Consider the following 15,583-nt stretch of genomic DNA (forward strand, 5'->3'; position numbering starts at 1 on the left):
CCAAATGGAAAGCCCCAAAATGTAACAGCTCCTAGCCTCTTGGTATATGTATGTAGTTAGATATAGTCCTGAGGTTATTTTGATATAAGTTTTAGATTATGTGTTGAACCGTTAGATAAAGTTCATTAGGTTGCATTTAGATGTAGGCATGATAATTGTCATGGATGAGGCATGTTTATAACTTTATATATTGAATTCTTTCAAGAGACCTAGAGATCGTAAATGCCATCTTCCATTTGAATGCACTAATTTTGAGCTGGACGGACTTCTTTTGGCATGGTAACCACATCAAGCACCGGGTGAATCCTAGTCCTTGAGCTTGTGAATATAAACAAGATCGCGGTTACACTTTCAAAACAGCTGAGTTTGTAGGTATTGACAGTATGGTAATGTACGGGGTGAGGTTTTGAAGTTTTCTTTTCATTACTAGTACTTGTTACTTCTCAATGATGTACTGGACCGAGTTAACATAGGAGTTGAATTCTATTTTGATAACATCAAATATGTGATTTTTATTTTTAGACTCGTGCTTACCTTTATAGTTGCAAGTTGCAAGTGTCTTGAACAAATATTGAATTAAGAGTTTTTCTGTGTCCTGATTAAGATGATGGCATGGCATATCTGTTTTTGATTAGAGGATCTTTGCTGATGATGGGTCAAGTCTTCAATACTTTATTAGTAGTAATTGCAGTGCCACCTGTTAGAGCTTCATACTATAGTTCACTGGATAAAGAATAGCATCTGGTCAGTCTTTATTGCTTTGTGAGCAGAGTAGATTTGTGCCTAGCATATATTTGTTTTGGTCAAGAGTAAAAGCAAGGCACAGACTAGGACTGAGGAATGTATTGCTTGCCTCATCTTGCCCAGTGCCCACACACATTGTTTCAGCAATACAACACAACAGCAACCATCCAGAATTGCACAGTGACCAGCAATTGTTGAGGTAATTTCATGGTATTGTTTCTGGCGTGTTGATCTTTTTGTTATTTTTATTTTTCAGAACTTACTCTAGAACTTTTCTGGGCAGTTTTTTTTACAGATTTTTGTTTTCTAGTTTTGTTGTTTGAGTGGCAGCTCTACTAAAACTATCCCACTCAATCATTTGTAGCTGAGAGAAGTTTTGGTTTGTATTCCTTTATGTGCTGTGTTGACATTGTGCTATAGATAAGATCATGGTCTAATATAGACTGATCAATATCCTTTAGTTTCACTACTGTATATAAACCCTTGTGGGAAACTAATGATCTTGCCCACCTAATTTCCCAAATTCACAATATGAGTTAGAATTCTTTATGTGGAAGCAATAATTCATTAACTAAAAGTAAATGGCCTCCTGAATGATTTGGTTAGTTGAATGCGTTCTGTAGTTGCAAAGGGGCTTACTCCAAATGCAATTACTTTGTATTTCCTGGTTTGATGACATTATTCCGTCCCACATTTTTTGAACAGTTGCATTGATGTTTTCAGGCCTCACAGAAGCCCCCATTTTGGCTCTTCATCCAGATACAACTTCATTGCCAGAAATATCTCACTCACTGACACAATCCATCAGCAAAAGGAAATTGCAGTGCTCCACTCTCCACTGCAAGTATGCTCTTCTTCCTTTTCCTTTCGGTATTTAGGATATATTTAGGAAACAATTGTAATCAATTTCAAGATTTCAAATTTTCCGTAAATTTGTGAATGTTTTTGATTTCCATTAAGTTTTCAACATATTAGTGTTGGTAAATTTGGTGCGCCATGTTTCCTGTGCCTCTATTCTCATCTTCAATACTTTCTGATGGTAAATTTTAGGTAATTTTAGGTCCGGGCAAAGTAGATATTGTTGTAGCCTTGTAAATGGTTTGCCTCGTGTCATGTTTGATGTTATACAGTCTAGACCCATCAAGAGGGTCTATTGACTCTTAAAATTGGGTTTTGACTGTTTGGAACTGTAATAGACTAATAGCATTAGTTTTCAGAAAGTGCTGGCACTTATATATCAGTAAGGATTTTGATTTAACGCATAGAAGTTTTAAGACACTGCTCTTTTACATTTAACTTTTTGTTCTGTTCAGTTCTTTCTTCAATCTTTAGTGCAGTACCAAGCTATTCATGGCTTTTAAATTATATATTACTCATGAAAGAGTCAAATGTTACCTCTTTCTTAACATATATTTGCTAATGAGTTTTCCTCCATTAATCTGATTTATAAATTCTTCTTTCGTTTTGTTATTTCTTGAGAATTCCATCAGCATTCCGAAAGCACATCTTGAATGAACTCTCTATAAGGGCAACTTTGACTCTAAGCAGTTCTGCAGATAAATTATGGAATGTCAGAGTCCATAAAACAGAAAGGAATATTTATCTCAAGGAAGGCTGGCAAGAGTTTCTAAGAGATAACGCCATAGGTGATTCAGAGTTCTTGGTGTTTGGATATGATGGAAACATGCATTTCAGCATAGATATTTATGAGAGGACTGGGTGTAAGAGAACTGTAGCTCCCGCTATTCAAGGGCATCAACGTTCCACCTTCACCAACAATACTAAAAGACTTTGTGGTAGACCAAGAAAGAGCGGCACTGCAGGTACATATGTGTGATCACATGTTGGATCAAAATAAGTCATGTAGTTGCTAATGTTTTACTCTCGCATGTGAAACTGCAGCTGAACACACTGCAAATGGTGAATCCAGTAACAATACTAAAAGACATCGTGGTAGACAAAGAGTGAGCGATAATGCAGGTATATTTATGTGACCACATGTTGCCAAATGCGTATTATTAGTGGATCAAAATAACGTATGTGGTTGCTCATGTTTTACTTTCGTATGTGAAACTACTGCAGCTGAACACGTACACTGCAAATGGTGAATCTGGTAACAATAACCATGTGGTAGACCAAGAGTGAGCAATAATGCAGGTATGTTTGTGTGACCTGATGTTGCTAAATGCACAATTTCGTGGATCAAAATAACTCATGTAGTTGCTAGTGTTTTACTTTCATATTTGAAGTTGCAGCTGAACACACTCCAAATAGTGAATCCAGTATTCACATACAGCACACCGAATGCAAATTCCAAGCTTTTGTCAAAACCATTAATAAAGTTTATGCAGTGGTAAGCAAGCCAACGTATTTACTTTTATTCTTTCATTATTACAACTGCAAGAACTGCTTGTCCATCGGCCTTCATTTTGTACCTTAGATTCCGTTAGTAATTTTTTTTCTTGTAGGATATTATGAATATAACATCTTTACATGTTAAATGAATAGATTTCATGCTCTTCATGCAGAATATTCCAACAGGCTTCTGTAAGAAGCATCTTCCTCCTGGCTACTACAAATTCATCCTGGAAAATACAGAGGGAGGCAAATGGGAAGCAAGCAGTACTCCTTGCAATGCTACAATCCAATTGGGTGCATGGTGGATGGATTGGTTTTGCTAGGGATAACGGAGTCGAGATAGGAGATGATTGCTTGTTTGAGCTCGAGAGCAAAAGCAAGACGGTGGTTCACATAATTAAGAAATAGCAACTGATCATTTTGAAGCAGCAGTTAAGCAGCGTCAACTATCAAGCATTTATTTTGTGAGCTAACTTTAACTTTAGTGGTCTCTTCTCACCACCTGATATGTTGGTATTTATTATGCTGTATTTATCGTCCCAAAGGTGTGTGAGATTAGAAGTGTTAATCTAGATTTGGTGAGCCATATGAATTAACCACTGTTCTGAAATATTTGCATATGAATTGGATTTGCATGGTCAAATCATGCAACAGTGAGCCCATGCGAGAGTTGTTGCATCTAGGAAAAGATGATATCTACTTTTTACTCTCATAACTTTTTGAAATTACAGTTCTTTTTTCCTGGAATATGAATTGGAAGCTTAGGCTGCTAAACGGAAATTTTTGGAAATCCTGCCATAAACGTATCCAATTATCATGAATACTAAAAAAAGTAGCCAATACGGGTCACTGATCATGTTCCCCATTTCCATTTCTTCGCTGCAATTTAAGAGTGACTTGACGTTTTTCTACAAAGAGGATAATCACTTTAAATTCTGATGGATCTCCATTATTTTGGTAGATCAAGTTCAAATTCATTATAAAGTCTTCACCAAACAAAAAGCCATCGCCAAATACCCCATCTCTATCTGTTCTCTCAAGCTCAAGCCTTGTGGGGTGAGTTCTTCAATTTTCTGAACATTTTACCTTTCTGGGTCTTGAATGATTGTTCTGTTTTCTCCATGCCTCTAATACTATACTAATTTCCAGGGCAATGTTAATTTCATATTATGTATGTTCAAGTTGATTTTCTTGTTCTCTGACGTATTCTTCAGTATACTACGTTTTTCTGGTTCTGTTTTTCCTTGAGGGCACTAATATCTTGCTTGAGTAGTGGTTTTCCAGTTTGATTTCCTTGTTTGTGATTTTTGTCCAAAGAAACGTTGCTATATGCTCATTGATTAAGAAAATGACATAAAAATACATTATTTCTTTAAATAAAGAGGCATTATCAGTCTAGGAAAGGTACTTAGATAGATTCAGAGGTTCATTTAGGATGCTTTGTTAGCAACATAATTACTTATATATAGCTTTCCAGAGATCTGCTGGACATTGGTGTTTGAATATGTTGTTTCTTCATTTGATCAGCTTCAGGTCCTTTTAATACTTCCGCACTTATTGATTTCATGGAAGGTTGCTAGTTTGTTTGTGCTCTGGGTTGGAGCTTCCTACTTTTGATCTATTTTTCCTTTTTCTTCTTGACAAATTGTCATTCACTTTGACAGAGGAAAAGATGGTGAGGATACCGACTAATGGTATTGAGGAGAAGAATCCTAGCTTCTTCAAGATTATTCTACCTGGCCGCAACTCTGAGTATGTGGTAATAAGTTTTTCATGCATTTTCTTTACTTCTGTTGTTGTCTGCGGGTGTTTGGTTTGGAATGTTATTAGCATCCTTCACATCGATCTCCATGAATTGCATTATCTGAAATACTGATGCTCTCTGTTTGTTGTGTCTTGAAGAGAATTCCACGTAGATTTGTCCAAGAGCACATTGTGAACAAACTCCCTAAAATGGCGACATTGAAATTGAAGCGATCCTCGGAGTATTCAAGGAATGTAAAAGTGAAAAAATCAGGAGAAGATGTGTTTTTGAAAGATGGATGGCTTGAGTTTATGAGAGATGCCTGCTTGGGTGATAAAGAGTTTTTAGTGTTCATATACACTGGAAAAATGCATTTCAGCGTAAAGGTTTACGACAAGAATGCGTGTGAGAGAATGGTTTTCCCTGAGATCAAAACACACCAAAACACAACTTCATCTAGGAGTACTAAAAGGCCTTGTGGGAGACCAAGAAAATCTAGCATAGGCAATTCAGGTATGTCAGTATTTGGATGTCGCAATATACAATATTACTACTGGATCTCATCAATTTATGATAATGTTCTTGATGTTATACTATGTTTATGAAGCTGATGTGCTCAAGGAGGTTAAAGAGGATGAAGAAGATTGCATTAAGAATACAGAAAAATCCAGTTCCAAGAGTACTGAAATGCCTACTTCTGAGAGTAGAAAAAGATCTCCTGTTCGACAAAAAGAAACAACTTCTCGGAGTACTAAGAGGCCTCGTGGTAGACCAAGAAAATACCCTGTCACATATAAAGACTCGGGTAGTTTAATCAGATACTTATATACACTATTAGAATATCCATGTAACTTGTGGCTCTTTCTGATTCTGCCATGTTTAATTTGAATGTGAAGCTGCAGGCAAGTACATTCCAAAATCTGAATTTGATGTACTCAGAGAGGTTAAAGAAGAGGAAGTAGAGTACCAAGAATCTGGGGAGTTGATGAAATCCGAATTGCAATATTTTACAAGCAAAATCCACAGACTAAGTCAAGTGGTAAGCAAGCTAAGCATATACATTTGTGGATGAATTATGGTCTTATGAATGATTTAGTGAATTTCTTTTGCTCTGGATGGTTTTGTGTTGATTCACTTGATCTTGTGTTGCTTATGCAGTACATGTGCAAACCGTTCTATGTGGAAAATCTTTCATCACGAAACTATGACTTCCTTTTCCTGAAAAATTCAGAGGGAACAGAATGGTACAAAGTGACGCTTAGCCGTTACCGTGACACGGCTTTCATGACTAAAGGGTGGCATGCTTTTGCAGTTGCTAACCAAGTCAAGGTGGGCAGTCTCTGCCAATTTCACTTCCTAAAAGAGAACAAAATTGTTGTTCACATATTGAACAGCTGAAGCTGTCAACCAACTGTAAGAATAGTTTGAGCTAGCTAGTGATCTTTAAGGTCTTGTAGCCGAGACATATGGTACTCGATTACTTTCGCTTATGGTAACTTCCCATTTCGTATTGTATCGTAGTACATATGTCGTCTCTATGTATTTAGTGTTATGTGGGATCATGAAATTTGCAATTCCCACAACAATGCTACTCTTGTGAGTGTTATGTTGTATAATAGATTATAATTAATGAATTCTCTACTGTTTGTAGAAGATATATTGACATGTTGATCAATAGACTTGCATAAATGTAAGAAGATGCTTTGTTCTTTTCCTTGCTTTGGTTTGGTAGAGCACTCTTATATCATAGAAATGGAATTGTTTCCGACTTTCCGATTTTAAGAATTCACTGAAGTAATTTCTAGTCCCATAAAGAGTAACCGCATAAGGTCAGGCCCAAACTAGAAGGGAAAGGCAATGCTCAAACCCGTTCTTCAGTACCATAGATGGAGGTACTGCCCATACCTCAGTGATTGAAACCCATACCATAGTGTGACCAAATAACTTTACCCATTTTTGAAAATAAAAAAAATCTAATTTACAGTGATGTGATGTGTAGCTTATCCTGACACTAGCCCCAAGAGTCAGAAATTATTGAGATAGTTACTGTGTAACCTTGTCATCTGTAATCATTACCTTTCTCTATGGCCATGTTTTACATAGTCAAATAGCTTCACTTTGACATAGCAGAAAAAATGGGGAGGAAAGTTACTGAGAAGAAGAGGCCTAGCTTCATCCATATTATGCATCCTAGTCTCACTGCTGAACGTCTGGTAACTCATATATACTACTGCTATATATAGATCTATTATGTATACAGGGCCCTTCTAATAAAAGATCTTTTTTTGACATATATGAGGGATGGGAGATTACACCAACTTTTCGATTATATTTTTGAATCTATACCGTTCAGTTTGTTAGTCCTCATATATAGATCAATTCTGCAAATTTTCAGCCAATTTGGTGATCGTTAAGATGTCGAACAAGATTAAATCAATGAACGAACCAAATCTGCCAGACCTGAACCGTTCATGCTTATAATTAAAAATCGTATTTTTGAATGCCTTAACGATCACCAAAATTTCTGAAAATTTGCAGAACTGATCTACTCATATATAACTACATATTGAACGGTGGAGATGTGATTTTGTGATCAAAAAGTTGGTGTAATCCCCCATCCCTCATATATGTCAAAAAAAGGGATCCCTCATTAGAAGGGCCCTGATTATGTATATATTATGTATATAATCTCTTGAATGTTGTAGTTTTCAGTTAGTGTTGCAAGCATCTTTAAGTTCTCCATCACATGTATATGAAGTATTGAACTTTTAGTCTATCCTTATGTTTTTGTTGCATAAATCTGGAAGAAAATTCCACCTAATTTCACCCGAAAGCACATTGCAAATGATCTGTCTGAATGGGCAACATTGAACTTGGAAGGATCTTCTGAGGGTTCATGGAGAATGAAAGTGAGAAAATCTGGAAAAGATGTGTATTTGAAAGAAGGGTGGGAGGAGTTCTTGAGGGTGAACTGCTTGGGTGACAAAGAGTTCTTAATGTTCTTCTACCATGGGGAAATGCAATTCAGTGTAGAGATTTTCAACAAGAATGGGTGTAAGAGGATGGATTTCCATAACATAAAAGCACCTCAAAACTCCATAGTTCCTAACAGTATTGAAAGGCCTAAAGGTAGATCAAGGAAATGTAGCAAAGCCAATTCAGGTACTTGTGTTTGATCTTTGATGCTATATATATCGATGTTACTAGTTACTACCGGATCTCATGTTACTCATGATCATGTCACTTCTATGTTTTACTTTGGTTGTGAAGCTGATAACGAGGTCGAAGTAGAAGACGAGGAAGATTACAATGACAACCCTGCTCAGGAATCTGCTGAATTGTCTGAATCCGGAGTCCCCCAGTTTACAAGCATTATTTCCTTACCTCACAATGTGGTAAGCAGTCCAACCCCTTTTATCTCCTTTCTAACTGGTCATTAGGCCTATTTTATTATTGATAAAAGTAGGACACCACATTTCAAATTGTGAATTGAAGCAAGTACTGGATATATTTGATCTGCAGGGAATCCCCAAAAGCTTCTCTGAGCATCTTTCTCCGGGTCAATATGAGGTTTCCCTGAAGAACTCGAAGGGCAAACCATGGGAGGTGAGAGTTTTGGAAAACAGAGGAAGACTCTGCATTTCTGCAGGCTGGAGGGCTTTCGCAGAAGCCAGCCAAATCAAGCTCCGTGATAAATGCACATTTGAGCTTGTGGGTGAAAAGAGAATGGTAGTTCACATTTGTAGCAAGTGAGTATGAAGTCGTAAACATGGTGATCTAGGTTGTAGAACACAGGGTTCTATTTTGATCAGCTATAAGCCTATAAGCTATGTTGAGGCCAATCAGACATGGTACTATTCAAACGGCCTGTATTAATCTTATTTTGTTTTAAACTGGTTTGCACTGTAATGGTACAATTTGGATATCGGTGTCGAAAACTGTTGATAAGTGTGGCCCGTGGATCACATTGTACCGATACTGTTTCAACTTGACAACTTTTAAGGTGTTAGGTTTTAATCACAAAAGGCCTCGGTACAATTAGATAAGATCCATCCACATATAAGTTATATTTTATTTGTCACTTTTCTGATATGGGCTCTCTAATACTTCTAATACGTCCTCTCACGTGCAACCTGACTTAAGGTCCGCACGTGGAATGAATCGGGACAGAACGAACCATGGGACACTTGGTGACAATCCAATCGGAACATTCCGATGGTGAGACAAGAAGCCGGAATCGAGCGAGAGAATAGAATCCCGGACCGGACGAGAGAATGAACCCAAATCGGGCCCATGAGAATTGGAGAAGTAATTGGAGAGGGACCCATTCTGATACCATGTTAAACAGCGACAAGCGTGGCCCGTGGATCACATTGTACCGATACTGTCCCAACTTAACCACCTTTAAGGTGTTGGGTTTTAATCACAAAAGGCCTCGGTACAATTGGATAAGATACATCCACATATAAGTTATATTTTATTTGTCACTTTTCTGATGTGGGATCTCCAATACTTCTAATACGTCCTCTCACGTGACTCAAGGTCCGCACGTGGAATGAATCGGGACGGAACGAACCAAGGGACACTTGGTGACAATCCAATCAGAACATTCCGATGGTGAGACAAGAAGCCGGAATCGAGCGAGAGAATGAACCCAAATCTGGCCTATGAGAATTGGAGAAGTAATTAGAGAGGGACCCACTCTGATACCATGTTAAACAGCGACAAGCGTAACCCGTGGATCACATTGTACCGATACTGTCCCAACTTAACCACCTTTAAGATGTTGGGTTTTAATCACAAAAAGCCTCGGTACAATTGGATAAAATCCATCCACATATAAGTTATATTTTATTTGTCACTTTTCTGATGTGGGATCTATTCCTCTCCAATACTTCTAATAAAAACTAGTAGAACTTGTAATTCATATTGAATTTCATTTTCTACTTCAAGTAGGATTTTATTATTATACTTCTTTTATTCAATTAGCAACTTTTCATTAATTTGATAATAATGTTACAAACTTACAAGTAACAATCATAAGTTATTATGTGAAGCAATTTCGATATATTTTTTTAGTAATTTGGGTACAAAAATTTGGAGTTCAAGTCGAATTTACCCACCTACAAAATTAGGATACAAAAATATGTAGCACATTTTAAGAAATTTTAAAGAAATAAGAAACATTTTTTAAGTGATGAATTTTATTTTTTTTGGGAAATTTTTAAGTGATAATTTGAATGCTAACCTTAGGCATCTTGTGTTAGACAGCCTGATTCCAATGACCAACCTTGTCATTCTCAGAACCATTCTGGGCAATACCCGAAAAGGTTTCCTATTCAGATTCATCGATCGTCGTTTTCTTGTTCCCCTAACATTACTCACACATTCTTTCGCCTCAACTTCGAAACCCGACAGCACTTCCACTCTGCCCAAACACCCAGACTTGTTCTCACTCAACAAAAACATCTCCCATTTGATCCGAACTGGTCGGATTTCCCAAGCTAGGGAAGTGTTTGACAACATGAAGCACCGAAACATCGTAACCTGGAACTCAATGATCTCGGGGTACGTCAAACGTAGGGAGATTGCCAAGGCACGGAAGCTGTTCGACGAAATGCCTGAGAGAGATGTTGTGTCATGGAATGTGATGATCTCCGGGTACGTTTCGTGCCGCGGAGCAAGGTACATTGAGGAGGGGAGGAGTTTGTTTGATCAGATGCCGACGAGGGACTCTGTTTCTTGGAACACAATGATCAGTGGGTATGCCAAGAATGGCAGGATGGGGGAGGCATTGCGGCTTTTCGAGTGTATGCCTGAGAGGACCGTTGTGTCTTGGAATGCAATGGTTACCGGGTTTTTGCAGAATGGTGATGTTGGGAGTGCGGTGGAGTTTTTTGAGAGAATGCCTCAGCGGGATGGGGCTTCGCTTTGTGCACTTGTGTCGGGGATGGTTCATAATGGTGAATTGGATGAAGCTGCGAGGATTGTGGTGCAATGTGGAAATAGGGGTGAGGGTGGGGAGGATTTGGTGAGTGCTTATAATACGTTGATTGCTGGTTATGGCCAGCGAGGAAGGGTGGAAGAAGCTTGGCAGTTTTTTGATCAAATCCCAATTTGTCAGGAGAAGGTGGGAGGGGAGGGTAGGAGGTTTGAGAGAAATGTAGTGTCGTGGAATTCCATGATTATGTGCTATGTGAAAGCAGGAGATGTTGTTTCTGCTAGGGAACTTTTCGACCAGATGATAGAACATGACACATTTTCTTGGAATACCATGATTAGTGGCTATGTGAATATATCAGATATGGAAGAGGCGTCCAAGCTCTTTCGTGAAATGCCAACGCCTGATACACTGTCATGGAATTCCATGATCTTAGGGTATGCCCAGGTTAGTCGTTTAAAACTAGCTCATGAATTTTTTGATAGGATGCCACAAAAGAGTCTTGTCTCTTGGAACTCCATGATAGCAGGATATGAGAAAAATGAGGACTTCATAGGAGCAGTTAAGCTCTTTTCTCAGATGCAACTTGAAGGAGAGAAACCTGATAGACACACTTTATCTTCAGTTCTTAGTGTGTGTACTGGGCTGGTGGATCTGCATCTTGGCATGCAGATTCATCAGCTGGTCACAAAGATAGTCATTGCAGATTTGCCAATAAACAATTCTCTTATAACTATGTATTCAAGATGTGGTGCAATAGAGGAGGCGCACACAATTTTTGATGAGATGAAACGGGAGAAAGATGTGATCTCGTGGAATGCAATGATCGGAGGTTATGCATCTCATGGTTTTGCTGCAGAGGCTCTAGAACTTTTCACTTTGATGAAGAGGTTAAAGGTGCAACCTTCTTATATAACATTTATTGCAGTGTTAAATGCGTGTGCTCATGCTGGATTAGTTGAAGAAGGGCGCAGGCAATTAAAATCCATGATTAGTGACTTTGGTATTGAGCCACGTATTGAACACTATGCATCCCTTGTGGACATAATGGGACGGCATGGACAGCTTGAGGACGCTATGGATGTGATCTATAGCATGCCATTTGAAGCAGATAAGGCTGTGTGGGGAGCATTATTAAGTGCATGTAGAGTGCATAACAATACAGAATTGGCAAAAGTTGCAGCTGAAGCATTAATGAGACTTGAACCTGAAAGCTCAGCTCCATATGTATTGTTATACAATATGTATGCTGATGCCGGACTATGGGATGAAGCAGCAGCGGTGAGACTGCTTATGGATGACAATAAGATAATTAAGCAAAAAGGCTACAGTCGGGTAGATTCTTCCCATTGCTGAGTATATCCATGTATCCTGAGTCGAGCACCTGGCAATGGTTTTGGGAGCAAGAGGCTTCAGGATTATTCTTCCTGGCTATAACATCAAGAGTGTTATAAGCGCTCTTGATGAATTGCATCATCTGAAATTTCAGTTTCTCCTTCAAAAATTCCAGATGCATATAGTGATGAGATTAATGCCTGATAGGGAAAAGAATGGAATTGAAGCAATCTTTGGAGTATTAGCAAATCCTGGAAGAGATATCCTTAGGTGACAAAAGTCTTTTAGTGTCCATCTGTAGTGGAGAATGGCTTTCAGCAGAGATGTTCTAAACAAGAAAGGGTGTGATAGAGTTAGTTTTCCTGACAAAATAAGACATTGAAATTATACCATTACTTAGACCAGTAAATGGCATGGTAGACCAGGGAAATTTTTCACCGTTTGCAAAGAGACATCAGGTAAAGATTAAAATGAATGTTGCTATGCGCACTTTTGGAATTTGTATACCTAGTGTCTCTGGTTTTAGCTAAGTTTTATTTTGTATCTGATGCTGCAGGTAAGCGCCATCCAACTTCTGACTCTAATTGCTCAAAGAGGTTTAATAAGCGCAAGAAGACTACGAATATTATACTGTTGCAGTATCTGCTGAATCGTTCAGATCCAAGTTCCGCTATTTAGCAGAAAAGATTAGCAGACATGTTAGAGCGGTAACCAGCCAACCATATACTTTGTTTTCATGTTTCCATGGTCGAGTGTTTTACCAACCAACCATTCACTATGTTGGTTTGTATTTACTTGGAGTATTCTTAAAGGAACATGAAAACAATAGGGTTTTACTGAACTTTGCCCTCCCCTTTCTGTTTGTCATATTCCTTTAAGAATATTATAGGCCATTATTGTAGTAACTCGATCTTACTCCTGGTAACTGGAAACCAACACAGGGCAACAGGAACGTCTTAGAAAGATCTCATTCTTTGTTGTCCTACACCAATAGGTCTATTTTATTCTATCTCTTTCAATGGGTACCCTCCAGAATACTTTTATGTACCTTTTACCATGCATATAGAAAAGTAGAATAATAATCTGATTTATGTTTATGTAATTTCTTTGCTCTTGTTGGTATTGTTTAACGCACGCTCTCTTTGTGTCCAACATTTATAGTGACTAGATGCCATTGATGCAGTATCTAGGGAAAAACCTTCTATAAGGAGCATCTATTCAGGCAAATATGAAGTTGTTTCCTGAATTTCAGAGGGAAGCGATGAAGCTTAGGCCTTACCCTCAAGACAGCGGTATACTTAACTGAAGATAGTATGCTTTTGCACCTGTTAACAAAGTTGAAGCCGATAGTACTGTTTGCTCCTTTGAGTTTCCGAAAGATAACAGACTCACATTGTGAAGACGTGAAGTTATTTACGATATGATATATGAAGTTTGAAATTTATGGTCTGTAGCTGCATGAGCTTTCTTTTTGTTAACATTATGTTGTTAAGGATAAAGCATTACGTTGTTTAATTTTTCAATTTGAATTGGACTTGCAAAATAAAAAGAATCGGATGTTGTATAGTATATTATTATTGATTTCTTGAAAAATGATAGATTATACCGATATTATGGTAAGTGAACTTGTTTTTGACTATTTTGTTTCAAGTCTCTGGGAAAGGTTCTACAAATTTGATATGTTTTGTTTGTCGATTGAACCAAATATAAATTTGGTGCAGCAGGAACGCCTTGAGGTTAATTTCTTGGCTTTTGGATGAGGCAATCACCAGGCAAATTGCAAAGACAGCTAGAGAATGAAATGTCTCAGAAAGCCATGATATTGTTTGGAAAATTATTATTGAACCCCTAAAAGCTCACAAGATTAATCATATCAACCTATGTGTAATTGTGTAGTAATACTTTTCTGATGAAAAAAAGAAAAAAAAGGTTTTCTGATGAACTATATATACTACTGTAACCTTGCCTCAGTTCAAACAAAATCAGCAGAGGAGCAGATGATCCTAGCAAGAGCAGCACACTTTGACTATGCTGCACAGACTTGTCTTATGAATGACCTGAATACGAATAAATCCGGGAAAGCCACTTTTTTTAGTGCTCTGTCTACTCTAACTACTGATTAGTATGGCAGAAGAAATCCAAACGGAAAACGGAACGCATTTGTAGGTTTCCTGATTTTAGAAGGAGATGGACAATTGTAGTTTATTTTATTTTATTTTCTCACAGTCAGCTATATTTTTCATAATTGTAGAAGGAGAATGAATCCAAACATTAAAAGGAAAACCTTTTCCTTTTCCTCACCAGAATGGAGTTGGCTTCACGCCTCTCCTATAAGTAATCCCGTTTCCCAAACCAAAGCCTCACAACTCATAACGCACAAATTTCTGTGGATTGACAACTCACAAAGTCACCATGACGAACCAATCTGAAGGAACAAATAAGAGGGACTTTAGCACGGCCATTCTCAACCGCAAGAAGGCTCCAAACCGCCTTATTGTGGATGAAGCTGTGATGGATGATAACTCTGTCGTCCAACTCCACCCGGAGACCATAGAGAAGCTCCAGCTCTTTCATGGCGATACGGTCCTGATCAAGGGAAAGAAAAGGAGAGATACAATCTGCATTGCAACTGCTGATGATTCCTGTGAAGGACCAAAGATAAGGATGAACAAGGTTGTGAGGAACAACCTTAGGGTTAGGCTAGGTGATGTTGTTTCCATTCACCAGTGCGCTGATGTCAAGAATGGAAAGCGTGTCCACATTCTCCCAATAGATGACACCATTGAATGCATGACTGGAAATCTATTTGATGTCTACTTGAGGCCTTATTTCCAAGTGACCTACCGCCCGGTGAGGAAAAGTGACCTTTTCCTAGCCAGAGGAGGAATGAGGAGTGTAGAGTTTAAGGTTGTTGAGACTGACCCGGCTGAGTACTGTGTGGTTGCTCCAGACACCGAAATCTTCTGCGAGGGTGAACCTGTTAGAAGGGAGGATGAGGAGAGATTAGATGAGGTAGGGTATGATGATATCGGTGGTGTTAGGAAACAGATGGCTCAGATTCGCGAATTGGTTGAGCTGCCTCTGAGGCATCCTCAGTTGTTTAAATCGATTGGAGTCAAGCCACCAAAGGGTATTCTTCTCTATGGTCCTCCTGGAACAGGCAAGACTTTAATTGCAAGAGCTGTTGCTAATGAAACCGGGGCGTTCTTTTTATGCATCAATGGACCAGAAATCATGTCCAAGATGGCTGGAGAGAGTGAAAGCAACCTCAGGAAAGCTTTCGAGGAAGCAGAGAAGAATGCGCCATCAATCATATTTATTGATGAGATTGATTCAATTGCTCCCAAGAGAGAGAAGACTAATGGGGAAATTGAAAGGAGGATTGTTTCCCAGCTGTTGACACTTATGGATGGCCTAAAGTCTCGAGCACATGTGATTGTGATGGCAGCTACTAATCGTCC

General features: G+C 38.4%; 3 protein-coding genes across 3 annotated transcripts in view; all 3 read left to right on the forward strand.

Moving 5' to 3' along the window:
* The first annotated feature begins 4,152 nt into the window (after positions 1-4,152).
* Positions 4,153-6,511, forward strand: LOC101301737 (putative B3 domain-containing protein Os04g0346900-like). Its single transcript, XM_004290342.1, has 6 exons — positions 4,153-4,158; positions 4,767-4,861; positions 5,005-5,359; positions 5,454-5,651; positions 5,749-5,885; positions 6,005-6,511. The coding sequence occupies exons 2-6, from the start codon at positions 4,775-4,777 to the stop codon at positions 6,242-6,244; spliced, it is 1,017 nt and encodes a 338-aa protein (XP_004290390.1). The 5' UTR covers positions 4,153-4,158; positions 4,767-4,774; the 3' UTR covers positions 6,245-6,511.
* Positions 6,512-6,981: 470 nt separating this feature from the next.
* LOC101315121 (pentatricopeptide repeat-containing protein At1g62260, mitochondrial-like) lies at positions 6,982-12,143 on the forward strand. Its single transcript, XM_004292413.1, has 5 exons — positions 6,982-7,059; positions 7,654-8,008; positions 8,117-8,241; positions 8,369-8,595; positions 10,100-12,143. The coding sequence occupies exons 1-5, from the start codon at positions 6,982-6,984 to the stop codon at positions 12,141-12,143; spliced, it is 2,829 nt and encodes a 942-aa protein (XP_004292461.1).
* Positions 12,144-14,534: 2,391 nt separating this feature from the next.
* The window catches only part of LOC101315409 (cell division control protein 48 homolog E-like), a 3,009-nt gene continuing 1,960 nt past the window's right edge, over positions 14,535-15,583 (forward strand). The window contains exon 1 of the mRNA XM_004292414.1: positions 14,535-15,579. Coding sequence (XP_004292462.1) covers positions 14,535-15,579 — 1,045 coding nt within the window. The remainder of the gene's footprint in view (positions 15,580-15,583) is intronic.

Source organism: Fragaria vesca, linkage group LG2 (assembly GCF_000184155.1).
Source record: "Fragaria vesca subsp. vesca linkage group LG2, FraVesHawaii_1.0, whole genome shotgun sequence".
In the NCBI taxonomy this organism is placed as follows: Eukaryota; Viridiplantae; Streptophyta; class Magnoliopsida; order Rosales; family Rosaceae; genus Fragaria; species Fragaria vesca.

Coding starts and splice junctions, on each gene's coding strand:
- LOC101315121 (XM_004292413.1), top strand. CDS start 6,982: ATGGGGAGGAAAGTTACTGAGAAGAAGAGGCCTAGCTTCATCCATATT. Junction 8,009..8,116: donor ATGTAGCAAAGCCAATTCAG/GTACTTGTGTTT, acceptor TTGGTTGTGAAG/CTGATAACGAGGTCGAAGTA. Junction 8,242..8,368: donor TTTCCTTACCTCACAATGTG/GTAAGCAGTCCA, acceptor TTTGATCTGCAG/GGAATCCCCAAAAGCTTCTC.
- LOC101301737 (XM_004290342.1), top strand. CDS start 4,775: ATGGTGAGGATACCGACTAATGGTATTGAGGAGAAGAATCCTAGCTTC. Junction 5,652..5,748: donor TGTCACATATAAAGACTCGG/GTAGTTTAATCA, acceptor GTGAAGCTGCAG/GCAAGTACATTCCAAAATCT. Junction 5,886..6,004: donor TCCACAGACTAAGTCAAGTG/GTAAGCAAGCTA, acceptor TTGCTTATGCAG/TACATGTGCAAACCGTTCTA.